The following is a 27,042-nucleotide window of genomic DNA, read 5'->3' as shown; positions in this document are numbered from 1 at the left end:
ATTCATTAAAGACTCAGTCCTGCCTAAATAAATCATGAAACAAATAGGAAAATAAAAATTATGCAACCTTTGAAGATAAGGTGATTGAAATACTTATTAAACTGAATGTTAGGCCAGAAAGATTGAAACATTCTAAGAAATTAGTATGAGTAGATTTGCCTCCCAAAGATCAGCCACTCCCAGGGAGGGACAAAAGTCAATCATGGAAAGTTCAGAATAATGACGAAAGAAGTAATCCCAAAACCCCTTCCCTGCAGCCAAAAAACTTGGCACCAGGAGGAACCGTCCTAGAGCCAAATACACGTACTCAGAAGGCCTGGGTTTTAATCCAAACTCTGCTGCTTCCTGGCCATGTACCTACTACCCACCTACTTAATAACTGTTGTAAAAATGGGAAGATTTGAAACCAGGCAGTCTGACTCAAATCTAAACTTTTAACCACCCTGCTTTCTTTACCAATGACAACATCCACTCACTCTATTGGATTGTGAAGATTAAAGGACTTAATTCATGTGAAAGGGCTTCAGTGCCTATGTACCTAGCAAAGACACACTTGCTCTCACTCACCCATGTGTGATCTGTGGGTGTAGGTGTATGTGTACACATGTAATCTCAGAAGGTAAGAAAAAATTTTCTCTGTACCAAGGATAGAGTGGTGGTTCAATATATATGGCCTATCTGATCTCAATCTTCACAATTTCCTATAAAACAGATTGTATTATTCTTCCCATTGTATATGAGGAACTGAAGCTCCAAAGCAGCAAAGTAGACAGACACATGGCAGAGGAACTATAGTGAGCGTGAATATGTAGATCTATTGTTCTCTGACTCGATCATGTATGACCCCTTCCTCTACTCTTCTCATTTCTCTTCCTCCCTAAGCCAACTAATAAATAAAATTCAATTACTACCTACATGCCAATCTGTTTCTAACTCAGAAACCTCTCTCTCGAACTCCAGTTAGAATAAGGTACCACCTAAAAGACATCTCCACCTAATCATCCCACAGGTATCTCAAATTGTGTATGCCCAGATAGGAACTTATCATCTCTCCTTATGCAACAGAGTCCTCCACCTCAACCCCATACATGTTGGTGCCTGTGTATTTTTATTTTTTAAGATTTTTTTTTAAGTTTACTGTTTTTAATTTTTTTTTAATGTTTATTTATTTTTGACAGAAAGAGAGAGTGCAAGCAGGGGAGGGGCAGAGAGAGAGGGAGACACAGAATCTGAAGCAGGCTCCAGGCTCTGAGCTATCAGCACAAAGCCTGACGCAGGGCTCAAACCCACGAACAGCGAGATCACGATCTGAGCCGAAGTCGGATGTTTAACCAAGACACCCAGGCGTCCCAACTTTATTTTTGAGAGAAAGAGACAAAGAGCATGGGGGGGGGGGGGGGGGGACAGAGGATCCAAAGCAGGCTCTGTGATGACAGCAGAGAGCCCAATGCAGGGCTCAAACTCACAAACCATGAGATCATGACCTGAGCCGAAGTTGGAAGCTTAACTGACTGAGCCACCCAAGTGCCCCTGTGTTCTTTACCCATGAATAGCACCCAAGCTGAAAATCTGGGATTAATACTCCATTCCTTCCCATCCACATACTACCTGTAATCAGACACCAGGTCCTCTTGGTACTTGGATCAAATTCAAGTCCTATTGACTATCTTTAAAAAAATCTTTCTCCTGCCCTTCCCCATTTCTAATGCCCTAGTTCAGGCATTTATTTCCTTTGCCTGGTCTCCCAGCCTTCATGGTGAGCTTTCTCACCCAGATAACTGATGATGTCACTTCCCTGCTCTCTTTCAGTGGTCTCTATTGAGAGATACTGTCAACTTCTTAACACAACAAAGCTCTTCCAAACCCGATCTGAGCTTGGGTCTCTTTACTGTATCTCCTACCACACTTTTCCTGGCCCTGTACACTTAACCAAAGCAAACTATCCATGGTTTCTGAAAATAAATAGCTTTTCCGCCTTCCTCCTTTCCCTACTCCCTTAGTTATATTCTACCCTCTTTTTTTCTGGACAAACTCCTCTTCCTCTAGGTCCCATTTACTGCAAAATTCTCCCCTGACTTACCTAGGCATTAAGGCTCCACATTAAGGATCCCAGGGTAGCTTCTTCACACTCCAGTATGGTATTGGTAACAATATATCACCTTTGTTTTCTTTTCCATTAAATAAGCTTTTTGAGGATAGGGTTTGGCTTTTTTCCCTCATGTTTGTATCCCCACAAACTAAAATAATGTCCAATGCAGAATAAAAGGCCCCATTGATATTTGTTGCTGAATGAATGACTGAAAGCGAAAGGTTAAGAGTCATTATGAAAATTTTACCCTAAAGCACAATCACTGATTTGCCAAAGAACTATCCTTTTATTTAGAGTGTTTTGCAGTTTACAAATCATTTTTTAAGTAGACTCCACACCCAACATGGGGTTCAGACTCACAACCCTGAGGTAAAGAGTTGCATGCTCCACTGAGCCAGCCAGGCACCCCTAAAAATCACTTTCTAATTTATCTTTATATCACCACCATTGCATATCAGAGAAAGCAATTACCATATTCCCATTTTACAGATAACAGAGGCTCATCAGACATGCTGATTTGCCCAGTACTACAGAAAATTCCATTAAAGGGGTATGACAGGTAGATCTACTGACTGCCAGGTCCAGTACTTTAACTTTTAATACAGGTTTTATACAGGCTGCCAAATAGGAACAGAAAGAAGATAATAGAGACACTAATCCAAAGTTGCTACTCTCCAGCTACTCAAAACCTTGGACTACGATAGCGTCCACAAGTTTCCAAGGCTACAGAGACAGATTTGGAGTCAAACAAATTTAGATTCCCATCCTCGCTCCACCACTTACTATGTGATCTTGGATAAATTGGGTGAATCTCTTTCCAAACTTTACATCCCTCACCAAAACACGGAGATAATTCCTACCCCTTAGAGCTTTGTGAGGTATCTGAGGTATATAGAACGATTATTCTTTCAACATTTATAGACCTATTAAGTGCCAGGCACTGCTTGTAAACTAAACCTACAGAAAGTCTTGGTTAGCTAGCTATGATTATCTGGCAGGGCCATATGTTCTTCTGCACTGCATCCACAGGGGTCCGAGCCCCGATTGGCAGCATAGCTATATTCATACCAACCCCACAAAGATCAAAAGTGATTACATCCCAGGAAGGAGGCCACTCCTTTATCCCACTGCTACACTAAGAGGAAAGTCAGGGTCAAGCTTTCTTACATCCAGTTTCTGCAAAGATAGCCCAGTAGATGTGAACATGACTAAACCTCTCCAATAGAAGCCTTCCAAGAGGCACAGAGGATCACAGGAGATAAAAATGTCCCTGGCTGTTCAGTCACAGACATGCAGCTCTTTGTCTGTGCCTGGGAGCTATACACCTCAAGGTCACCAGACAGGAGACAGACGGTTGCTCAGATCAAGGCTCATGTAGCCTCTCTGGAGGGCATCGCTTCAGAAGATCAAGTCGTACTTCTGGCAGGCATGCCCCTAGAGGATGAGGCTACCCTAGATCAGTGTGGACTGAAGGCTCTGACCACCCTGGAAGTAGCTGGCCACATGCTTGGAGGTAAAGTCCATGGTCTCCTGGCCCATGTTGGGAAAGTAAGACAGCAGACTTCCAAAGTGGTCAAACAGGAGAAAAAGAAGACAAGCCGAGCCAAGCAGTGGATGCAGTACAACCAGAGCTTAGTCAATATTGTGCCCCCCTTTGGCAAGAAGGGCCCAATGCCAAGTCTTAAATCCATTGTAATCCTGGCTTTCCCCAATAAAGCCACACAGTCCAGTCAAAAAAGAAAAAATGTGTATATACATATACATACATATATATATACATATATATATGTATGTATATATATATATATATCCCTTTCATTTAGCAGCAGAGAAGTTAGAAAGTAAGGCCGACTCTGCTGCTTCTTAGAACAGGGATTCTTCACCCAAAGTCAGTGAATGATGGGCTTGAGGTGGATGTGCATTGGCAGGGTGGGAGTGGGGGTGGGGATGGGATACACAGCCCCTCAGAAAGTTATTTGTAACAGTTTGTATCAAAATATTATTTGTAACAGTATTAAAATGTATTAAATGTATTAAATTTTGGTATTAAAATCTTCCTAGAAGGACAATCCATTGCACTTATCAGCTTCTTAGGGGTCCATGTCCCTAAAGATGAATCACTATTTTAGGATGACTAAGAAAGAGGGGAAAAAGGCATGGAGTTTAATTTGTTCCATTCAGGGCAGCTTCCCTGCTAGCCTCGGCTCAGAGTTGCTATAAACAATGCCTTTTCACATCCACTCCCCACCCCAGTCTGGCCTCTGGCCACAACACCCCAGAAAACAGACATAGAGGGACCTCAGGGATAAAGGTCTTTATTCAACAAAGTTATCTCACTCAGTAACAAAATAACAGGAGGTACCAATTCCCCCAAAGGTCTAGAGCAGTGCACACGCCTGACAACAGGAAGCATGGCCCGCTGGCCTATCAGTAGCAGCTCAGAGTCCCTGGTAGCTACTTAGAGGTCATAGTTGGGGTTCTTCCGAAGGATAACAAAACCTTCCAGAATGGGGGTGACAGGAAGAAATTCCTCAGTGGCCAATTCTGCCCGCTCCCCGTGGGCCAACAATACTGGGGTTGTGTGTGTCTGGAACCCTGTGATAGTCTTAGGCTTGCCAGCCTGGCCCACCACATCCACTGCCTGTAGGGTGAGAAAATTGAAATGGGGGTGTAGCAGATGGGAGTGTGCAGATGGGAGTGCAGTAACAACCCAGTGCCCATACCAGTTTCAGAGAAACAGGTACGTGTGCGTTCCCCAAGTTCTAGAGCCCTCCCGTCTGTTCAACCCCTCACCTGGCCCACACGGACAGACACCGGCAGTGGCCGCAGCTCCTCATCGAATGTAACCAGCATTCGGGGCTGCATGGCAGCCACCAGCCCATACAATACATAATGTGATTTGCCTAGGATGACTGAGGGAAGAACACGGGACAAACAGTTAGAGGCATCAAGGCAGGCCTGGCCTGAACCCTGGGACTCCACTCCAGCCCCGACTCTCTAATCCCTCAGTCGTTCATCTGAACCAACACTCCTCCCCTCATATACCCCTACTACAAACCAGAGATGCCCCCACCTTACTCTACCACAGCCTTCAGACTTGATCATCAATTTCCCCCAGTCACTTTGGAGCAGAAACTGGGATCAGCTCTTCATCCTTGAAAACAATCTCTTTGAGCCAGATCAAAACTGTGGGAGATGAGCTCCATAAGGCCCATCACAGGCCCAAAGAACATTGGGACCCAGAATGGTACAGAGCTAATTTGGAGTCTTGCTCCTAAATTATAAGGTGGCTCTGGTAAGGGTGGAGACAGGGTCATGTGCCACTGTATGAGACTCTTGACAGGAACTCACTGTTACGGACATCCAGGAAAGAGACAAGCACAGTAAGCAGCCCCGCCACTGCCACTTGACTCATAAGCTGCCGGTCACTGTGGTAGGGACAGAGGGTGAGTGTGCCCTTCCCTAAATGTGTCAGGCCCTGGGGGGGAAAAAAAAACAACAACAACAGAGAGAGAAGTGAAGGTCACATCTGAGGAGACATCACCTAACCTGGCCATACAGAAAGACCCCAACTCATTCATACACTCCCTCCTGGCTGAACTCAAAGTCCCCTGAGGTCATTCACTACATGTCCCCCTTCCATCACCACGGATACCTCCCTTGGCACACTTTAAGGAAAACAGTTCTATTCTTTACCTGTGCCAAGCGCACCATAAAGAGGTTGTTGGGGTCCTTGGCATGATACTGGGCTAACTGGCGCAGCATTGCAGCCAGACGGGCATTATTGGTACCTGGAAATGTTAACCATTACAGAGTTGAAAAATGGGCCTCAAGCATTCCCTCAAGCTACTTCTTTTTCTGACCTTTTTCTGATACTCACCACTGCCCACCATGCCCATGGCAAAAATGGAGTTGTAGGAAACTTCTGGGTCAGCATCATGGGAGAATTTGCTTAGGGTATCCAGGATGTTGAGTCGTGGATTTGAAACAGAGATTAGAGCCAGTGCTAAAGGCACAGCCCGTCGGAGTGTTGGCTCCCCGTATCTCAGCTGGTGATAAAAGAGAGTAACAAGAGCATCACAGAAAGCAGTACAAACTCAGTTATAGGAAGAGACTTGATAGGTAATAGAGGCCTTTATCAAATATTACAGAAAGGGCATAGCAAAAAGACTATTTCTCAACCAGGAGAAAGGAGAAAACCCATCAGGAAAGTCTCCTCTGGGGAACTCCCAGCACCAAAACCAGTAGATATTCCAATCTCCTCCATGTGATACTCACCAGGTGGCCGAAGGTTCGTAATGCCATCTCTGCTCCAATCTCCTCCCCCATAGCAATAAGGGCAATCCCCAGCACAGCCACTCCCTGCAGTCGAAGAGGCACCGGAATCCAGTAAGCTCAGGGAACAAAAAGCTCACCCTTGACTCAAGTCCCATGTAAGAAAAAAAAACTGTCCTGTGGGGGCACACCCTGACCCTTATGTATAGAACCCTGCTTAATGCCTGTCTCAATACACAGCGCCACCCACAGGGTGTGTAAAACAAACCCAAACCCAGCTCCTCTGCACAGGTATCTTTTCTCAGAGCCTGACTCAGAGAGTGCCCAGTTGCGCACAGAACCTGATGTGCTCCCATGTCGGCAGGGGCTTCCTTCTTGTCCTTGTCCTTCTTTTCCTTCTTGTCCTTGTCTTCCTCTTTTTCCTTGGAGTCAAAGTGTTCACTACAAATGTGGAGCAGCTGCTGCACCTTCAGTACATTCCCAGAGCCTGCAGCATGGTGGTAAGGGTGAGAAAGAGTAGAAAGGAGAAGGCACCAAAGAAAAGTTTATTCCAGTAATAGAAGTTAAGAATCCAAAAGCAAACCAGAGAAAGAGGGCGCCTGGGTGGCTCAGTCAGTTAAGCCTCTGACTCTTGATTTGGGCTCATGTCGTGATCTTACGGTTGTGACTGAGCGCTACATGGGGATCAGTGCTAACAGCATGGAGCTTGCCTGGGATTCTCCCTCTCCCTCTCTCTCTGCTGCTCCCCTATGCACATGCGCATATTCCCTCTCTCTCAGGATAAATAAACTTAAAAATAAACAAATAAATAAAGGACTACTGAGAAAGGAAAAAAAGTCTGAAAAAAGGTCCAAGAGAGAAGTAAGGAGTCACTGGAGAGGCACAAAGACACAGACCTGCATAGGCACACACATCCACTAATGTGTTGGCAAAACTGCGGAATGGCTCTGACACAACCTCCAGCGCGGCCAGGATTGCCTCGATGGCCTCACCCTTCCCTACAGGACAAATTCAAGGAGTCAAGAGGACACTTCCTTTCATCCAGCACAGCCTAACACATAAGACCTCTGCTGTATCCAGTTACTGTCAGCCTTTGCCCAGAGAGATATCCCCTCACCCAAGTGGTTGAGGCCCAGTCCAAGAGGAAGCCAACGGGCATAGGTGTCCTTGAGTTCAGTCTCTGATTTCTCCATGATGGTCTGAAGGATAGTGGAAGTAACATCTCCATTGCAGGATCCCACTGCTATCATTCCACAGGCTAGAGCTGTCACACCTGCCACCTAGAAATAGGAGAATCAGTATTATATACGTAAGTTATTAAAGTAGCTGTATACCTACCTCGATTCAAGATAGCCAATTCCTTCAGGCCACTGTAACCACACTAGGTAGTGATCCCTTTCTGATGGCATGTCAAAATAACAAGAGCAACCATTCACTGAATGTTTATGATTTATCAGCCACGTCAACTGCTCTGTACGCTATTAACATTTAATTCTCATAACCCCATGAAACAGGTCCTACTACTGTTATTCTTTCATTGATGAAGAAAATGTAACCTAAAGAGACTCGGTAACATGTCCAAGATCACACTGCTTGTAAGCAGAGGCGGCAAGATTTGAACTGAGGTCTTTCTGACTAAAGCTATGCTTTTAGCCACCATATTAAATTTATCTATTACTGATATGACTCTCCACAACTAAGAAAACTTAAGGTTGGCCAATGACTAAAACAACGAATGAGAATCAGCCACCCCAAGCTGGATTAAGCTACTCCCCACTCTAGCCGAGTACTTCCTCATGGACCTCAAGGGCTGGAACTCAATACCAAAATGTTACCTCTTTAACCTCAACACCACCTAGGTGGAACCACCAGTTCCAAGAGATTTCATTGAAGTGACACATATCACCCCCATACACACGTATGTGTGCGTGCACACTCACACACACACACACACACACACACACACACACACACACAGAGTTTTCATTACTTATCACAGAGTGGTAGGACACAGAGCACCTTCCCTACCTCCCCTAAAAGTCCAACAGCCTCTCCTCACCTCCATACTAGACTTGGAATCTCCCATCACAGGGAGCAGCAGTGTTAGCACATCTTCACGATTGGAGCCAGCGTAAGCCAAGCCTAGCCTGCAAAAGCAAGGGAAAGGCAGTCCCCGACACACAACCAAGGATAGGACAAAGAAGGAACAAAAAGAGGACTGGTCATTTATTCATCATTTCAACAGTCACCAAGAGCCAAATACTCAACAGATATGGTGGTAGTCTTGGCAAAACAAAGATGAAAAGGACCCAGTTCCTGTCTTCACAAAGCTTACAGGTTAAGTACTACCAGAAGAAGCAAGAAGCCTTACCCAAAAATGGAACCAAGTCTCATAGTGTTGCTGTTGTGGAGAACATAGTCTGAGAGCAGTGCTAGTGCGGGGTCACATTCATTCCGGACTCCAGAGTTCACAATGCCACAGGCCAGAAGGGCTCCTGACTGCAAAATGCAAATAGATTCTTCACTCAGGCTACTGTACCTTCCTCACCACAAAGGATACAACATGGACTTCATTGTAGCTTCCACCTTAACTGGAGTTGAAAACAGAGAGATCTTACCAGTGAAAGGGAGGCCTTGAGGCCCTAGAACATGGTAGGAGAATGTCCCCATTATCAGGCTATGCCCAGACCAGACCAACCTTGATGTAGTCCTCAGAGGAGTACAAGTACTTGTCAATCTGCGTGAGGCCACCATCCACATCCCACAGCAGAATCATGCCAAGGGATGCAGCTGCACTCAACATTCCTACACCAAGGAAAAAAATCTATCAATCTCAAAATGATCCTACTCTAAGAAAATTGTTACAAAGAGCTCTCTAAAAAACTGCGCTGGGGACCCATCACATTAACACATGAAACTAGGACAAAAGAAGCGACCAAAGCAAAACAAAGATAAAGTAGGCATAAAGTTATACCATGGTCTTTGTTCTTGTAAAGCCATTTGTTGCCATCATCAGTCAGCAGCTTGTCCTGACCAAAGGCTGCATTCACAAAGCCATTCACAAAAGAAGAGGCCAGGTTCATGCGGGCAGAGTCCACTTGAGAGCCACTGCCCCCAAATCCTGCACAGGAGGGAAATGAAAGGAAAGGCAGAAAGGTTTAGAGTAGCACAATAAAGGAACACAGCATGGTGGCTGGTCTCTGGCTCTGAACCGGCCCCTTAGAATCCTCTGTCTATGCCCCCAACAGTGACCTGGAGAAAAGGTTACATAGGAACTCTTAGCTCTAAGGGATAAATACATTGGACAAAGCCACCACTCCAAATACGAGGTTCATAATTAAGAATCCTCCAGTCCTGGGGTGCCTGGGTGACTCAGTTAACCAGTTAAGCATCTGACTCTTGGTTTCGGCTCAAGTCATGATTTCACAGTTCATGAGTTTGAGCCCCACATCAGGCTCTGTGCTGATAGCATGAAGCCTGCTTGGGATTCTGTCTCCCTCTCTCTCTGCCCCTCCCTTGCTTGCTCTTTCTGTAAGAAAGAAAAAAAAAAAGAAAAGAAAAAAGAAAGAAGCATTTAAAAATAATAATAATTCTCCAGTCCTCACACACATGGAGATGGCTACTCACTGTTGTTCTCTAGATGGGTTTTATAGATGTCATCAGGCACCTTGGGCTCCATAATATCCAGCTGAAGAGAAGTCAGAGGGTCACAACTGTTCCCCCACTACTCCCCCAACTGTCCCCTTCTGCTTTCCCACTGAATAGCAATTCTAACCAATGAGAATCTAGTTAAAGTTATAGTCAGGGAGGTGAAATGACGAGTAGAACCACAACCAAAAAAAAGCCTTGATGGAAAAGGGCAAAGGGTCTCACCTCCCGAGCTAATGCCAAGAAGTTGCTGTTGAGCTGCACATTGGACATGATCTCTGTCAGGTCCTCATACTCCTCCACGTCTTCACTAAGCTCCAGAAACACCCCATGACGGCCAAGCATGAATGCCATCTGCTTCTGTACTACCCTGTGGGAGAGAGCCATCATATCAGCTCAGCCCTAGTCCACTAAGGGGACTGAAAAGCCCCTCCAGCCTTAACCAGAAACTACAGGTCCCAGCTCTTCATACAAATGCCCCATCCATGAGCTCATGTCTTCCTTTGCCAACTTCCTCTCTACATACACGTCCTTGCAGGAGGTGAAGATATCTTCTACCAGCTCCATGTCATTGAGCATCAATGCCAATCTCAGAGCTTCAGGAAAGCGACTGAACTTTCGGAACACACCCAAAGCACAGCGCAGTAGTGCAGAATTCTCAGGCTCGGGCACATAATTCACACAGCTACAGAGATAGAAATAACAAAGGAGTCAGGAAGTTCTGGAACATTCATTTACCCCATTTAATTCACTTATCCAAAATAAATACTAAATGCCTACTGTATCCCAGGCATTATGCTACATGCTAGACTACTAAAGAGACATAAGTCTCTGTCCTCAAGAAGCTCACAGACATCAACAAATCAACAGCAGCCCGATGCTAAAGATGCTCTGAGAGAACAGAGAAATCACAACTGAGAGAGAAATACTGGGGAGGGTAGGCCTACTACCCATCCCTACCATGTTCACTTACCTGGTAAGATAGAGGCAGACCTTGGCATATGCATTCTCATCAATGTCCTTCTCCAGCATGTCTACCTGCTCAATTTCCATGAGCAGGTCACAGGCCTCGTGCTCCGCGTTGTGGGCCATGTTGTAGGGGACGATCTCCTTCACCAGGGTCAGCAGTGGCTCCCGCTGTGTCTTTTCCGCATCATCTAGTTCCTGCCACTCCTTAGCCACTTCCCCTGCGAGATGCCTATGGATAGGCCCAGACCATTAAGGGGGCACAACTTCACAGGAAGCATTTCTATGGTTCAAGGAATTCAGTATTTGGGAAACGCAATACACAGGTACTCCAAGACAGAACTCAGAATTGTGTCTCAAAACGCTTTTAGATTCTCAAGAAAGAAAGGTCTTACCTCACATACTCATGACCCCATGATGCCAATTCCTCTTGGGAGCCCACCAGCCGATACTTGAGACACTCACGTTCCCCACTCATGGTCATAGCCAGAACAGAGATGATGTCAGCAGCAAAACGCTACAAAGAAACCAGTGCTTTAAAGTCAAGTCCAGGGTGAGGGTAGTGGGACATTATGGAGTCAAGGCTAAGGTCACTATCTCTCCAATTAAGTTGTAACTCTTCACCAATCTCTGTATTAGAAATTTACATACTTTATATCTAAGCTAAGGCTCAAGATAAGCCTAAGGTTAGTGTTGCTATCTCCCTTTTAAACCAACATGGCTGAAGAATGATAACAAGGAGAGAATGGAAAAAGATGGAGGCTCTAAAGTTTATTCTAGCTGCAATAATGAACTATTAAAAGGTTTTAAGAAGAAAAGATTTTCACAATCTAGAAAGACCATTGTGGCTGCTATACGAAAGAAAAACTGTATAAGTCACGAACAAAAGGAAGGCAGCCAGTTAGACGGCTGCAGTTGTCTAGGTGAGAACTGAAGATTTCCTGGATTAGGCCCACCATTAGACAGAGAAGTGACTCAACGAGGGGTTTATTTTAGAAATAAAACAAGTGAATGCACATGGGATATGAAGGAAACAGAAAGATCAAAGTTAAATATAAGTTAAAAATAGATCATGAGGGGTGCCTCTCAGTCAGTAGAGCATGTGACTCTTGATCTCAGAGTTGTGAGTTTGAGACCCACCCTGGGCACAGAGAGTACTCTAAAGAAAAACAACAGATCATGAAAAAGAAAACCCAAGATCCACCATAAATGACAGAAAACAGTGTATTCTGAGAAGGCAATCCTCCTGTTAGCTTTTATCCCAGTAAAAAACATACTGGCATGATCAACTGTGTTCAACTAGCTCAGATCTCAGGTCCGTTAGGCTTCCTGTGACTCACCATGAGCCCCATGGTCTAGATGAAAAGGAATTCCTAAGCTAGACCTCCACCAGCTTCTGAAACCGTTTTACCTTATTCTCCCCAGGGGGCATGTTCTCATAGATTTCCTTCAGTTTGCCATAGTGTGGACGCAGAAATTTGAGAGGCTTGGGCACTGAAGTCATGGAAGTTGTAGAAGATCGGATTTGCCTCCGCAGTTCCTCGAGGGCTGGTCGGTACAAAGATGTGTCCTTCTCCTGCTCAGGAGATGTTAGGGCTCAGACAAGAAGAAGCCACATCTCTCAAGTCAAACACAGGTGTTTACCAACTCCCCTAGGAAAGTGACTGTCTTATTCATCTGTGATTCCCCAACTCCCTGCTCACTGCCTGGTACAAAAACAAATGATCCCAGTTGAGAGTTTGTAGTAAGCTACACAATCTTCCAAATATCCTTTGTAATTCTCCTCTCTCACAACATCACCATAACGCTAACCCTAAACAGTCCATCTTTCCCTATACCTCACATAGAAATTGTTGCCCCAAAATGGAATGAAGCAACATGCAGCAAAGATCCAAATATGTACCCACTCGTGTCAACATCATGACTCACCCCCAGTCGTTCCACGAGCATCTCCAGTTCATCCTGAAGTTGTTTGTCCTCCTCAGACTGAAGGGTTGGGGGAAGAAGTTCATCAAGAGAAGGAATCCCAAACACATCCTCCTCCCATTCACCCTGGGGCAGGTAGAGAGTGAACCTGCCTCCTTAGGAGGGACCAGGTGGACACGAAAAGAGAGGAGGAATGGCACTCTGGCTGGAAGGCAGGAAAGAAGGCAACCTGGCTTCTGGGCCAGGCTGCGTGAATGTAGTACTAAAATATAGGGGTGACATGACCTCCCCGGGCCCATCTCACAAGTCGGTGGTGAGTACTGGTGACGTCGGCGAAGGCGACACAGCGCAGAATGGAGGATGAGGGGCAGAGAGGCTGAGCGCCAGGAGTCCCGAGGGTCGCCCCATCCGCCCTCTCCCAGACGCTGCGGGGCCGTTGGGAGTCGGGCCCAAGGCCTGCGGAGCCGCCGTGACTCAGCCCCGCGGCCTCCTCCGCCTGCTCCCAGGGCTGCGCCTCACCAGCTCCTGCTCTTTGTCCTTGTCGCCAGCATCCCGCCGCTCCTTGCCGCCCGGCTTCTCGTCCGCGATGCCCGGTGCCGTCGCCGGAGGCTGCTGGGGCTGCAGCGGAGCCTTATCCCGGCCACCCTCCTCCATCTCCACAGCCACTACCGGCCTGCTGCGCGCGCACCGCTCGCACCGCCCCGTTTCCCATACGGCCTTGCGCGGGTGGCCCACAGAGCTCCTCCTCCTGAGCCAGCAGGCGACCGGAAACGCCGCTACAACCCACTCACCCCCGCGGCGTGGGAGTCCCAGCCCTCGGACCCCGCCCACGGAAGTCGCCCGAAAACTACAATTTCCAGCCCCCAGCGCGTCTTAGGCGCGGCCTGGGTTTGGACCGGGAGTTTCCTGAATGCCACGCGACCGCGGTCTTCGATCCGGGCCAGCTAGCTGTGGTAGGAGCTGAACAAGTTCAGAGCCGACGAAACCGTTCATAGGTCTCCTCATAGCGGTGTGAATAGTACACACAGTGACACCCCAGTTGGCTCCGTAGTGGGACAGACGGACGAGATTCTTCAAATCCCGCACTGTGTGAAATCTGTAATCTATATCTACTGCCTCCCCACACACCCACACCATGGCGGAATATTAACCTCATAACATTCTCCCCCCGGTTGAAGGAGAGTGCTCTAACATTACCTTAAAATACGATAAATCTTAAATCCACCTGTGGAGCCATTTCGAGTAGAAATCAATAAATATAGCCCTATACTCCAATGCTAAATTCTGGAACTAAAACCAGATCAAGACAAGGTCTTTGCGCAAACTTCAGTCAGTCTTTTGGTCTTCCTCTCTCTGTTACGATTTGGAAGGCGTGCGAAGGTCACTGTTTATGTCAGGAGTGGTTTTGAATGATACATGACGTTCTCACAGCCTTTTGAATTTGGTAAGGTTATGTCCATTTTACAGAAGAAATCATATAGTAAGTAGTAGAATCAGGATTTGAACCTTGATCATTCAGTCTTCCAAGCTGGTAATTATTTCAAGCAAACCTCCATGTTTCTTCTTCTTCTTGGACCACGTGTATGCATCTAGAAGGTGAAAGAAGAGGAAGCCCCCTTCATCTGGTGGGAACACTTACCATTTGGCCTGGGGTCTTTATTCTGGGTTCTGGGGCATTAAAGAATGCAGAAAATGTTTGTTTAAAAAAAAACAAAACATCTAGCACAGTGTGGCTAGCTCTGAAAGAATGTTGGCTGAATATTTGTATAGATATAAATGTAAAGATCTGAAGCCTATTTTAAAACCTATTGCTTTCTTCACTCAGTGGTTGGATTCTGGGGATGACCTTCCATTTCCATCACCAATGACTAGCTCTGGTCTGCTGAACGAAGTTGGGCAGTCCATAGCTGTTCTGCCTAGTCTATCTGTGGCTTCAAGATGTCCATACATTGTCATGCTTTCTTCAGTCATTTGTAGACGTATTTCTCCTAAATCTCTCCTTTTTCCATGACTTCCTTCTATCAGATCTCAGATTTTGTCTTTTATACCAGTCACATCCCAACCAGTACCTTAGAGGAGATGGGGTGATACACACAAAGCACAGGCCATTAATGGCTAGTGCCTCCAGATGAAAAGTAAATGGATGTTTATTGTACTATGTTTCAACTTTTTTATAGGTTTGAAATGTTTCAAAATAAAAAGTTGCAGGGGGCAGGGGGAAGGGGGTAAGAGAACATAAGCTTTAGAGAGCAACAGACCTGGTATTTAAAACCACATTCTGCCCTTCACTAGCTGTGATACTTAGGCAAGCTCTCTAACCTCTCTCAGACAGGTTTCTGTCTCCATGAAATGTGGGTAATAAAGTATCTCCCTTGTAAGCTGTGTGTTGAAAATGAAATAAGACAATGTATATAAAGTGCCTAGCTGGGTGCCTGGCAACTGGAAAGGAGCCAATTGTCATTTTCCAACTACCTCAAATCTTCAAGACTGAAATAAACATGGTTGTCCCCTGCTCCCCACTTCCAACTACACAAGTCCCCAATCCTCTCTAGCCAAATATAAATGTCTGCCAATTATTTCCAAGGCCCCGTGATAATATTGATGTCCTGCCTCAAACTTCTTTTCCATCAAATTGCCCTCTTAGAAACACTCCTTCCTATCATTTGGCCGAACTCCCAGCCTTGTGGCCACATTGCTCTCTAATTAAGGGCATCCCATCACCTGTCCCTTCCTACCACCTTCCTGCAAACTGCATCCATAAGCCACCCATGCTACTACCCCCAAACTCATGGCTTGAGCTATAGAGCTACACATCTTGTGTATGGTTCCACTCCTTTGAAAACCATTCGACCCAAAGCATGATTTACATAACACCAGAAGTGCTCCTGGCAGGACACTGCATTGCACTGTATCCACTGGGTTGCTACATTCTTTGTGTGATATTTCTCAAATAGATTGCATTGTGGCCCTTCTGACTTTTAATTCCCAGGACTGACAGTGGATGTTACAGCCTCCTCTTTTCATAAGCACTGTTACAACTTCCCTTCTCTGGACTCTCACCTTTCATCATGCGCCTTTCACCTGATCATCCTAAACCTTTCACCATTTCTGAACATGCCCTGCCCCTTCAAGATGATTGGCCTTTTCACATGGCTATTCTTTCTGTATAGAATGCCCTTCACTGTTTTTCAGCTAGCAATTCTCCCATCCTCTGTACTCCAGCTCAATGTTACATAAGAAGCTTTTCCTGTTCTATTCTTCAAGTTTTTCATTTCTTGCCCCCCACCATGCTTGATACATATCTCTCTTTCTCTAGATTTTGAGCTGTTAGAAGACAAGAACTGCTTCTTATTCATCTTTTAGCCCCTAGCACCAACCTAATGCCTGGCTTGTGGTAAGCCTTGACAAATATTTATTGAATGAATGAATTCATTTTGCATTCAGCTTCAGGTCATCTTTATGTAAAATAATGGCCCATTAGGAGTCTCTTTGGAGCTCAGAGCTGGGCATCAAGAAACTGGCGGGGCGCCTGGGTGGCTCAGTCGGTTAAGCGTCCAACTTCGGCTCAGATCATGATCTCACGGTTCATGGGTTCAAGCCCCATGTTGGGCTCTGTGCTGACAGCTCAGAGCCTGGAGCCTGCTTCAGATTCTGTGTCTCCATCTCTCTCTGCCCTGCTCTCTCTCTCTCTCTCTCTCTCAAAGAATAAACATTTAAAAAAATTTTTTTTAATTGTTTGGATTCTCCATTTGTGAATCATGATAGGCCCGCTGAAACTGCTTATTTTATCAGGGACTCTCTTCCAACCTAAAATTTTCAGAATGCTACCAAGTGTGAAATCATATTGTTTGGCATATGTTGCCTTATCGGGCATGAAAATTAGTCAGACTTCTCAACGGGACAGTGTAGGGGATGGCCTAGCACCTTACCAACAACTGTTCTCATGTGTCCACCTGGGAGCAGTATACTTTATTTCCCCTTCCGCCTTAACACATCAGAGCATATCACAGATGCATATTCATCAATTTGTCAGGGCCACTAAGGGTGAAGATTACATCTGTTACCTGATGTTCACCTTGCCTTGCCTCTGGAACCAAGCACCTGCAGAGTGTTCAACAAACAGGTGCTACCTGGCTTAATTTCAACTCAACATGTGTTTAGGTTCCCTGCAGCTGCCTGGTTGTCTCATATGCCTGGCCCAGGGTAGCTAGATGGCATGGAAATGCACCTGCTGGTGATGGTCTGACACAGAAGTGCAGTGACATTGACCAGAAGACAGATGTTTACACATGAGTCTAAACTCAGTCACGACCTAGAAGACTAAATGGTGGTGATTAAGAGCATCTGAGCTCCGAGTCTGACTTTAATGCAATCTGTCTTATCTGACGTTGGAAATTACCTAATTTTTTCCTTAGTTTCTCCACTTGTAAAATAGAGACAATTACAGAACCTTCTTATAAGTTGTTGTGGGAATTTAATGAGATGATTTTAAAGTACTTAGAACCAGCTTAGCAAAATAGGGACTTAGTAAATGAAAGCTGACCTTTGGCCTTTTTGCACATATGGAGCTTCACTGCCACAGTGGCCCACTAGTCAGCATCCTAAACTGGCCTCTGAAATCAGATGTAAAGGGAAGAGCTGCCAACCCTCTCTCCTCACCCATTATGATCTCTGACATTATAGATCTCATTCTCTGTGCAACACCCAAACTTCACATGTTACTTCCTAATATTTCTGAATATTTGCTAAGCCCATGAATTCGCTGCTTAAAACACTAATACTGAACTGGTCCCCACAGATCATCTCATCCAACCCACTTGTTTTACAGACTGCTAAGGAAACTGAGCCCTGAAGCAGGCATGAGCCATGCCTAGTGTCACACTGCTAAGAAGTGGCAGAGCTGGAACCAGAACCAGGTCTCCAGGCATGATGGCCCTCTTCTCTCCAATACACTTTGCTGTCTCTCCCAGAGTCCTGCTTTCAGAGGCTCAGCCACGTTTTCCCTTGGTCTTAGAGATCCCGAGGCCACCGTCTTCCTTTCTGAGCAGGCAGCACCTCCAAGTAACATGACAGGGGCCCACATACAGCTCTCTATGGGGACAGGACACAGACTGTGGGGCACATGTGCCAATACCCAGGGATCAGGGCCTCAGCAGTAATCACTGCCAGAGCTTCACTTACCCTTCCACACTCAACAGACACACCTCTGTTTAGACTTTGGAGAGCACTGAGTTTTAAAGGCAACTCTGATGATTCTTTCCACTGTCTTGCTCTGGTTCTCATTTTTCAGACAAAGAAACTGGGGCTCGTGGAGGTCAGAGGGAACAAGCTCAAGCTCCTACAGCTTTCCAAGCTTCAATTTCAATCCAGGCCTCTTTAACGGTAGTGAAGTACTGAGGGTTAGATCTGTAAAATGGAAACTGGAGCACTTATAAAATATGGTTGCTATGGGGATCAGATGAGCTCATGAAGGGGAAACCACCAGTAGAACAACCATCCTTCCTGAGGGAAGGAACCATCTTATTCATCTTTGCGTCGCCCATGCCTGGCACACCGTGGGTAATAAATGTGCTTTAAAAAAAAATAATAAACCCATGAATGCATAAATTAATAAATGAATGAATAAAAAATGAGGCACTTAGCAGAGGTGCCTGGAACACAAGAGGTATTCAATAAATGCTCCTTTTCCCCTCCCTTGCTCAGGAGGGTGGCAGCCAGACCCACGGTCTCTGCCTAACTCTTGGTAGGCCTTGATGGGGGTGTGTGGTGGGTAAGTGACTCTCAGGAGTACTGAGGCTATGGAGAAATGCATGTCTTCTTGGCCATAAGCAGAGACAGTGTTCTGAGCTCCAGGGAATGGCATGCTACCTTGGCCAGGGCTTTCCTCCACTGTAGGGTAAGGGCCACCCATCTTCCAAGCTGACCTTGGCTCAGTAGTTACCCAGACTCAGTGTTAGGCCTGGCTGCATGCACCAGTGGAGGGCAGTGGCAAATCCTTCCAGTGATGAAGATATGACCACCAGAGAAAGTACTCCACCCGGCCAAACTCAACTTCATTCCATTCTTTCATCCTGACTCTCTTTCTCTGTCTTCTTGGGGCTTCATATTTCCATCCCCTGTGTCTGGCGACTGAGTAAATGAGTGTCTAGAAGCGTGCCTGGCATATAGAAGGTGCTTGATAAATGTTGGTGGAATGAGTAAATGAATAAATGAAAACAGGACTGAAGGAAGAGACAGGCTGACTGATGTCTGTCTATTTATTTGCACAGGGTCCTACAGGGCCAAGACCCCTCCCTCCCCACCCTCTCCCCTGTAAAAATAAACTCTATCTTTCTCTCTCCCTGTTCTATCTGCTTTTCTGCTTGGGCCAGGGAAGATAGTCATCCCCTAAGACTTGTGCCCCAAGACACAGGAACCAGCATCCCCTATACATACACACCACACATACGTCCCCTGAGCCCAGGGAAACCAGGATGCAGCAGGAGGGCTTGTAAAGGCCCTCAGGCTTCCACTAAGAGCTGAGTACAGTTGGTCTGTCAATGAGGGTTGGCAGGAGTATTGGGAGCAGCAGCATGAGGAACATGGGGTGGGGGGCAGCCCCTGAGGGGGAGCTGAAAGGAGCTGAATCCACTCCCAAGTGGACACTGAGTGAGCCTCTGGGAGAAGCATGGGAGGCACAGCACCCCAGACCCTGTGTGGTCAGAGTACAGCAGGCACAGCAGGTCCCAAGGCCACCAAGTCAAGTGATCTTAGGACCAGAAGAGGCAGACTCCTTCCTGCGGGAACTGGTGCCCCCCACCCAGGCCTCTTCCAGGCAGGGTGACATGGAAGGATGTCACAGTGAATGGTGGGGGCTCCGCTGGAGGCAGGGGTACCCCCAAAGCAGAGGCACAATGTGGTGTTTGAGGGAGGACCGGGACTCACGTCACCTGTGGTGAGGAGCTGGCATTTGACCTCTCTAAACCTGGAGCGAACATCCTTGCCCGGCGAGCTGCCCCAGGCCCTGGCAACAGCCAGCCAATTCTCCCCAGTCCCACGTCTACCACACCTCACACAGCTGCCCTGGGTTCATGGGAGAGCCGACAGGGCAGCCGAAGTGCCACAGGAAGTCACGGGAGTTGGAGAGAGTACCCAGCACGCGGAAGCGGGCAGGGCTGTGGGGGTCGGTCACCAGCCCCTCGTGAGAGCTCTCGGGTGTGCGGACTGAGCACCACACCTGCAGGCCAGGACAGACACGGGGACATATGGTGTCTAGTGCGGGCAGGGCCACAGACTTGGCTGCAGCCGAGCCATCCCGGGGACGCAAACCACCACTACCCCCAGCCTCTCTGCTCAAGAGGTCTCCAGCCCACACCCAGGATCTCAGCTATAACCCCTTGCTATCAGCACCAAAGGAAGGAAGCACGCCCTCCCTCCCAAACTCCTTGAAGGCCTTTCAGAGGTGCCCTGGACAGTGGGTTGCCCAGATTGGATGCATCCGAGGGGAAGAAGCATGGCCCCCAGAGGCTGCCTGCCGGAGTGCAAAGTACCTTCAGGAGACCCTGAGCAAGGAGACTTGCTCTGCCATTTCCTTTATTCCTGGGTAGCCCTGGATGAGCCACTTTGTCCCCAAGCTTCAGCTGCCTCCTCCACAGCCACCTCACAGGAACATGGCAGGGATCAATCCTGCTCCCTACCTGCCGCCCCTCAAGCAGGACAGCCTCGCCCTTTGAGATCTGCAAAAGCCTGAAGAGTTCTCCTTCCTCAGGCCTCTCTGCATGCTTTCACAAGCCCCAGCTGAGAAGCTCTGGGCACCAGGCCTTCCCAGACCACCTTCCATACCCCAACTTCAGCCCTATTTCCCAGTCCCTTTCCTGCATGCCCCAGACTTCTAATGACATGCCCAGGAGGGAGCGGGAGAGGGGCAGGCCCCAGGCCTCCTAGGAGGGCAATACCTGGGCAAATCCCACAAAGAAGAGCTGGTGATTGGTGAGCCCCACAGCCGGCAACTGCTGCTCCTCCCCGTGCTTTCTCAGCCACGCTTTGTAAGCCTGGGGTCAGGCACAGGACGGGCAAGGCCATCAGGGTAGCCCACCACCTCCACCCGCTGCCCATGTCCCCCAGGGTGGGTGAGCCTCGGCCACCAGAGGCCCACGAGGCCACTCACGTTATAGGCAGCCTTAAGTCCCCCGTTGTCAGCGATGTTCTCCCCCAGCGTCTGGCGGCCGTTGAGCCTCTCCCCATTGACCTGGTACTGGCTGTACTGCTCCTCCATGCAAGCCGTGTGATTCCGGAAGGCTGCCAGTGACTCATTCTGCCACCAGGGCCGCAGGTTCCCTTCCTTGTCATATTCGCGCCCTGAGAAGAACTAACCTTTGCACCACACCAAGACCAGAGCAGCCTTCCACCAGCCCTAGTCCACAGACTCCAGGGTCCGTGTGGCCTGCTCCCAATATCCCAAGGCCTCGCAAGAACCACCAGGAATTCTAGGCTGGAGGGGGCAACTCTGTGGGCCTCTACCTTGGTCATCAAAGGCATGTGTCAACTCATGGCCCATCACCACGCCGATGCCACCAAAGTTCAGGGCCCTGGTAGGTGAGGAATGCTGCATGAGGACATGGTAGGGGAACTTCTGGATCCCACCTCCAGCCCTGCGCTCAGCTCATCCTCAGGCCCAAGCCGCAGGACCCAGCCCCTCCTGCCTCAGACACACTTGGGGTGGTTCCGGGTGTAGAAGGGGGCCTGCAGGATGCCAGCGGGGAAGACGATCTCATTCTTGGTTGGAAGGTAGTAGGCATTCACCGTCTGGGGCGTCATGCTCCACCTGGGAGAGCAAAAGGGAGAGGCTGAGGCTCCTGACTCTCCTGATGCCCCTCCCAGCCCAGCAGCCTTGACCTATCTCCTGCAAAGACCTTGCGCCTCTGGTTGAAATGTCTTGCCACCCCCTTCCCCAGCCATGGAAATCTCCCCTAGCTCTCCTGCTGCCCCAAGCGTCTACAGCCCCCCCCCCCCCCCCCATTCTCACTGGTCCCGGCTGGGAGGCTTGCGGAGCTGGTCAGCCATCACCTTAGCAGAGAAATTGTACAAATTCAACATGTTCTGGAAAAAGGAATCTTCAGAGACTTCATACTGTGGGAGTGGTGAGAAGCAGAAAGCAAGCAAGACAACATGTTGGAAAAGATAATAGTCCCAGTTTGGCTACTAATTAGCACCTCTCTAAGCCTCTGTTTCCTCAACTGCAAAGTAAGAGCAAAATATTTAAGAAATAAGAATCACCAATATTTACATACTACCTCCTTCTATTCTCACAACAACGCTATGAGGTAGGTACTACTAGGATCCCCATATTACAAATGAAGACACTGAGGCCCAGAGAAGTTACATAACTTGTTCAAGGTTACCCAGTTAGGTAGAAGTAGAAACAGGATTTGTGAACACTGCATTCCACCCATCCCTGGCCTGTGGCCTGGCACAGAGCCAGCATTTGAACAATGTCAGTTGCCCATACTTGCCTCTGAAAGGAACCAAAAACCACCTCCTTCCCTCCCAGTGTTTGAGCCCCAATTACTGAGCCAAGAATAGAGCCCCCATCCCCGCTCCCCTAAGATGAAATTCAGCACTAGTGAGCAGAAGTACTCACCCCGTCATAAACATCATCCAGCTCTTTGGGCTCCAGGATGAAGTCCGGGAAACCAATCATATCATAGATGGCATCTGCCTGAAGAGACTAGGTTAGGGTTTCCCTCCCCAGTCTCCCTCCAAAAAACTGTGTCCTCCATCCCCACCTGAAGATGGCGCCCCAACCCTTGCTACGGCTCACTTTCTCCTTGGCTGCCCGGCGGGTTTTCTCATCCATCCAAACCAGCTGCCCCAGGGCCTCCTCGAAGGCACTCCGGATCTCGCTGATCATCCCCTCAGCCTGCGAGGGAGCAGGCACAAGTCGGCTTCCACTCACACTGATGCGTTCTTTCTCCCTGTCCACCCTAGTGTCCCATCCCTGTCCTTCCAGGGGAGTGCCCAGACTCTCGAAATAAGGCTGAGCATCTTGGGAAGATGAAAAGGAAACACTATTTGTGAAGGTGCTGAGATGGTGGGTGGCTCTTTTTCTCATTGATCAAGAATTTTAACTGACAATAAGTTAACTGAAGAAATATAATTTAATACAGTACATTGATTTTTATCTGAAAATGAAAGAAAGGCATTAAGAGCAGAAAATTTGGGAAATTAGGGGCATCCAGGTGGCTCAGTTGGTTAAGTGGCCAACCCTTGATCTTGGCTCAGGTCATGATCTCATGGTTCGTGGGATCGAGCCCTGCATCTGGCTCTGTGCTGACAGCATGGAGCCCACTTGGGATTCTCTCTCTCCCTCTCTCACTACCCCTCCCTACATGTGTGTACGTTCTCTAAATAAATAAAGAAAACTTAAAAAAGAAAAAGAAAAAAGAAAATTTGGGAAATTGAGAAAAGTTGAAGAAGAATATAGACCACTTATAACACCATCACTCAGAGATAAGCCCTCTTAACATTTTGATTATATACTTTGAGTGTCTTTCCCTGCCCAGGTATACATATATAACACAGAATTATATTGTGTAAAATACATATATTTTGTAAGCTACTTCTTTTCACTTAACACTATATCATGAGCTTTAAGGCTGCCTCACAACCCACTCTAACCACAATCTTTCTTCCAGTCCCCTATGATTAGACATTTAAGTTGTTTTCATTTTCACCTATTATAAACCACCCTGCAATAAACAGTCTTGTAGATAATACTTTAAGCACATTCATTATCATCTCCTAATAAATAATAAGTATTATTTTTCTAACTGGAGAGGCAGCATAAACTCATTGCAGAACATTTGGAAATACAGAGAACTTTAAAGGACAAAAAGAACCCCTCAATCCCACCACCAAAATACTGTCCATTTATTGATGAATTTCCTGTCAGTTTTTCACCCCCTCTATGTACACACATGAACGAACAGTGAATTTTAACTAAAACAAGGGGTATTATTGGAAGGACCTTGAAGACTCACAATTTCCTTGCTTTGCCGGTCAAATGTGGCCTTCACAAAGAGGGAGCCCAAAGCGAAGCCAAGTGCGTCATCCGTGTTGGAGATACAGGTCTGCCACCTTGGCGTGCAGGACTGTAAGGGACAAAGAGCCAGGCCTTCCAGAGATGGCTATGCTCTCCGTCTGGGCTGCTCTCCTCTCTGTCTCTGGGGCCAGCCCTCTCAGCTCTGAACAATGAAAGCCTGGGTTTGGGGAGCTGCCGTCTCTCCCTCAGACTCCGAGGAAAATAAAGGGCAGAATGGAAAAACGTGCCAACCCCAGCAGCAAAACTGCAGGAGGAACATGTGTGCTGCCTACTCCATGCTCAGTACTCTCCTCCTCTTAAGTTTCTAAGAGGCCCACTGGGGTCCAGAAGTTTCTTTGCTCATATCGCAGCCTTATATCTAGTCAGTCCCTCATGCAAGAAACCTGCAAAAGTCACCAGACTCCTCCATCCCCCACCCCTACATTCAATCCATCACCAAGGCTACTACTTCTACTTCTTAGTCATCTCCCCTGTCCACCCCATTGCCACTTCCCTGCCCTACAACACTCTCACCTCCGGCCCAAGATTGCAGTCACTTCCTAACTAAGACACTCTGATTGCATTCTCATCCCTCTCCCCCTCCCCTGACACTCCCCTCCATCTTCCATTCAGCTTCCAGAAAGACTACCCGATACACAAATCTAACTGGGTTATTCTTCTGCTTAAAATCATCCCATGGTTCCCCGTTACTGAAAGAATTGAGGCCTGACTTTTTTTTTTTTTTTTTAGGCCTGACTTCTTAATGGAGCATTCAGGTCCCTTCAGGGACTGCCCCAGGCCCACCTCACCCCCTTCAGCCTCTCAGCTGCCCCGTTTGCAAGCTCATACCAGAGCACATGCAAACCCACAATGCTCCTGGCCTCTAGGAATTTACACATGCTGTTCTTTCTGACTAGAGTGCCCTTTTCCCTTGCTCCTTTGGTGAACTACCTCAAACGTCACCTCTTCATAAAAGTCTTTTCTGATGCTGCCTCCTCCCCCAGGTAGAATGTGCTATCCCTTCCTCTGTTCTATAGCACAAAGGTCTTTCACACAGTGTGAGCACTTACCACCCCAAAATACCATGTTTGGTTACATGTCCATTTTCCCCACTTAATGGGGTATCTTGAAACTAAGAACTGCATTTATTCATCTTCTTAACCATCATCATCAAAGCTGAATGCCTCTACATACCATGTACCGGGTAGGTGCTTCACTTACATTAACTCAGTCCTCAAGACAACCCTACAAGGTACTCCTGCTTCACACACCAGGAAATGGAGAGTCAGAGAGGCTGGGTGACATGCCCAAGGTCCCATAGGCTAAAAAATGGAGGAGCTGGGATTGACACCCAAGTCATCTTGATTCCTACTCCTGTGCTCCATACTATACCATGAGGAAAATGGTGCCTGACAGTCAGCTAGGCTGGACTGGAAGGTGGGGACAGAGTTAGAAAGCCCACCTTCTTGGTGCCATAGAGGGTCTCCAGCAGCTTCTCTTGTGCAGACTCAAAGCGGTGGTCCAGGCTCGAGGTTGTCTTCTGCACCAGGTTCCAAATCAGGTAATTGTTCAGGACACTGGCATCCAGACCAGACATAAGGGAAGGGCAGGTGGGGTACCATTTTCACCCCCAATCTGCTCCATGAATGTGCAGGCAACAGAAGTCCTGAGAGGCATATGCAGGAGCTGTCCCAGGATCTCTCTCTCTCCCCTGGGACCACACACCTGCCTGCAGAAGTCAGTTTGGAGAAGGTGTGGGAATAAAGAGCACAAATGGGCCCCCTGAAGCCTCACCCTATGGGAATAGCCTGCAGACATTCTCTTTTGATGTTTGGAAGGTCCAGGACCTTGTCAAATGCTGCTCTGTGTCTGGCTGTGACAGTCTCCCATGCCCAGTCCCTGCCTGGACCTGCATGGAGCTCTGAGTCCCACCTCCCACACTCTGGGCTCCCCCCAACCTTGGCTCTGTGTGGTTGATGAGCTCTGACACCTGCTGCAAATAATCCTTCCCATACACCACCACGGGCTCAGAGTCACTCAGCTCCAGCGGTGACAGCAAGAAAGATAGAAACTCCAGCCAGTCCATGGAGGGTGCCAGGGCCTACAAGCAAAAAAAAAAAAAAGTCTAAAGCCTCCTTGCCTACACTCCTGGCTTCCAGCAGACCCCTGCCCCACTGATATACTGGAGCCTGGGAGCCCTTCTCATTACCATGGCAACATCTATTAGCTGCTTGGTAGCCCCTTCCTATAATAAACCCTTTTCCAGGCCTGAGCACTCCTCAGTCTGGGAGCCCAATCAGTTATTATACAAGAAAAAGCACTCTATGTAATACTCAGCGGGGACATAGATATTCAAATATTTTCATAACCATTGATAAAATACCACCCAGAGTCCCTACATAACTGGTCTCTCCTTCCAGAACCCTCCCCTCCCCCATCCAAAATCTCCATAATCCAACTAAAGTGTTGATTCCTGGCAACTAAAGGAGATGCTTCCAAATTTCTTCTGATTGTTTTGTGGACATCTTGTACACATTGTTATAGATTTTTAATATAATCCCTCTATGCATCCCCAGGCAACATGAAGGAGGACCAAGAGATGGCCTAGTGAGAGGTGGCCTAAAATGGACACCACTTTTCTTTCCAAGATAGTAACAGTGCAGCTGGGAAGCTCACAAAAGCGAGCAAATGAGGAACCGATTGGCTGCCTCAGAAAGATGACAGGAAGGGAAGCTGGGAGGTCTGCCCCAGGGCCTGGCCCCTCCCAGCTGTCTCTGTTCCTCCCAGGCCCCACCTGCAGCTCCGCAATGCTCATCTTATGATAGATCTTCTCCTCATCCCGCCGCTGGTCCTGGGGTACTGTGATGTTGGCCAGTTGAATCTCCAGCTCCAGCACCTGTCGCATCTGCTCCCGTGTAGAGGCTGGCCGTCCACCCAGCAGCATCCCCAGCTCCTCCATGTAGTCCAGGTAGGCAGTAAGCACCTGTCAAGGCCCTGAGTCATCCTCAGAGCCCAGCAACAGGTCCTGCGCAAGGCTGAGAGGGCCTGTTCTGGCCCCCACCTCTGTTCACCATCTCTT

At 47.7% G+C, this 27,042-nt stretch overlaps 3 protein-coding genes across 3 annotated transcripts in view; 1 reads left to right on the top strand and 2 right to left on the bottom strand.

Moving 5' to 3' along the window:
• Positions 1-3,379: 3,379 nt before the first annotated feature.
• LOC125174472 (ubiquitin-like protein FUBI) lies at positions 3,380-4,398 on the top strand. The gene is made up of 2 exons (XM_047874002.1): positions 3,380-3,781; positions 4,369-4,398. Exons 1-2 carry the CDS (start codon positions 3,380-3,382, stop codon positions 4,396-4,398), a joined length of 432 nt encoding a protein of 143 aa, XP_047729958.1.
• On the bottom strand, positions 4,389-13,602 carry PSMD2 (proteasome 26S subunit ubiquitin receptor, non-ATPase 2). The gene is made up of 21 exons (XM_047875988.1): positions 13,424-13,602; positions 12,908-12,964; positions 12,390-12,554; positions 11,374-11,495; positions 10,986-11,210; positions 10,539-10,697; positions 10,238-10,382; positions 9,992-10,052; positions 9,339-9,485; positions 9,063-9,169; positions 8,736-8,863; positions 8,424-8,511; positions 7,482-7,644; positions 7,261-7,362; positions 6,706-6,851; positions 6,368-6,451; positions 5,970-6,138; positions 5,786-5,880; positions 5,441-5,567; positions 4,883-5,001; positions 4,389-4,730 (listed from the first exon to the last, which is right to left on the bottom strand). Exons 1-21 carry the CDS (start codon positions 13,556-13,558, stop codon positions 4,548-4,550), a joined length of 2,727 nt encoding a protein of 908 aa, XP_047731944.1. The 5' UTR covers positions 13,559-13,602; the 3' UTR covers positions 4,389-4,547.
• A 5,632-nt stretch (positions 13,603-19,234) lies between these two features.
• The window catches only part of LOC125175102 (EEF1AKMT4-ECE2 readthrough transcript protein), a 32,039-nt gene continuing 24,231 nt past the window's right edge, over positions 19,235-27,042 (bottom strand). Inside the window, exons 8-19 of the mRNA XM_047875403.1 lie at positions 26,758-26,946; positions 25,922-26,064; positions 25,426-25,540; positions 23,923-24,033; positions 22,704-22,802; positions 22,524-22,601; positions 21,909-22,012; positions 21,597-21,707; positions 21,404-21,471; positions 21,051-21,241; positions 20,839-20,934; positions 19,235-20,120 (exon numbers count right to left, since the gene is read on the bottom strand). Coding sequence (XP_047731359.1) covers positions 19,944-20,120; positions 20,839-20,934; positions 21,051-21,241; positions 21,404-21,471; positions 21,597-21,707; positions 21,909-22,012; positions 22,524-22,601; positions 22,704-22,802; positions 23,923-24,033; positions 25,426-25,540; positions 25,922-26,064; positions 26,758-26,946 — 1,482 coding nt within the window. The 3' untranslated portion in view covers positions 19,235-19,943. The remainder of the gene's footprint in view (positions 20,121-20,838; positions 20,935-21,050; positions 21,242-21,403; positions 21,472-21,596; positions 21,708-21,908; positions 22,013-22,523; positions 22,602-22,703; positions 22,803-23,922; positions 24,034-25,425; positions 25,541-25,921; positions 26,065-26,757; positions 26,947-27,042) is intronic.

The sequence above is a fragment of the Prionailurus viverrinus genome, chromosome C2, assembly GCF_022837055.1.
Source record: "Prionailurus viverrinus isolate Anna chromosome C2, UM_Priviv_1.0, whole genome shotgun sequence".
Classification (NCBI taxonomy): Eukaryota; Metazoa; Chordata; class Mammalia; order Carnivora; family Felidae; genus Prionailurus; species Prionailurus viverrinus.
The sequence above is the reverse complement of the archived record's forward strand: the minus strand, read 5'-3'. Positions and strand labels throughout refer to the sequence as shown.

What these genes read in the sequence shown, in the direction of transcription:
- LOC125174472 (XM_047874002.1), top strand. Translation starts at nt 3,380, where the DNA reads ATGCAGCTCTTTGTCTGTGCCTGGGAGCTATACACCTCAAGGTCACCA. An exon ending in TGCCAAGTCTTAAATCCATT is followed by an intron (nt 3,782 to 4,368) that starts GTAATCCTGGCT and finishes ACAACACCCCAG; the next exon opens with AAAACAGACATAGAGGGACC.
- PSMD2 (XM_047875988.1), bottom strand. Translation starts at nt 13,558, where the DNA reads ATGGAGGAGGGTGGCCGGGATAAGGCTCCGCTGCAGCCCCAGCAGCCT. An exon ending in AACCCATCTAGAGAACAACA is followed by an intron (nt 9,486 to 9,991) that starts GTGAGTAGCCAT and finishes CCTCCTGTGCAG; the next exon opens with GATTTGGGGGCAGTGGCTCT. An exon ending in TTATGGTGCGCTTGGCACAG is followed by an intron (nt 5,568 to 5,785) that starts GTAAAGAATAGA and finishes TTTCCCCCCCAG; the next exon opens with GGCCTGACACATTTAGGGAA.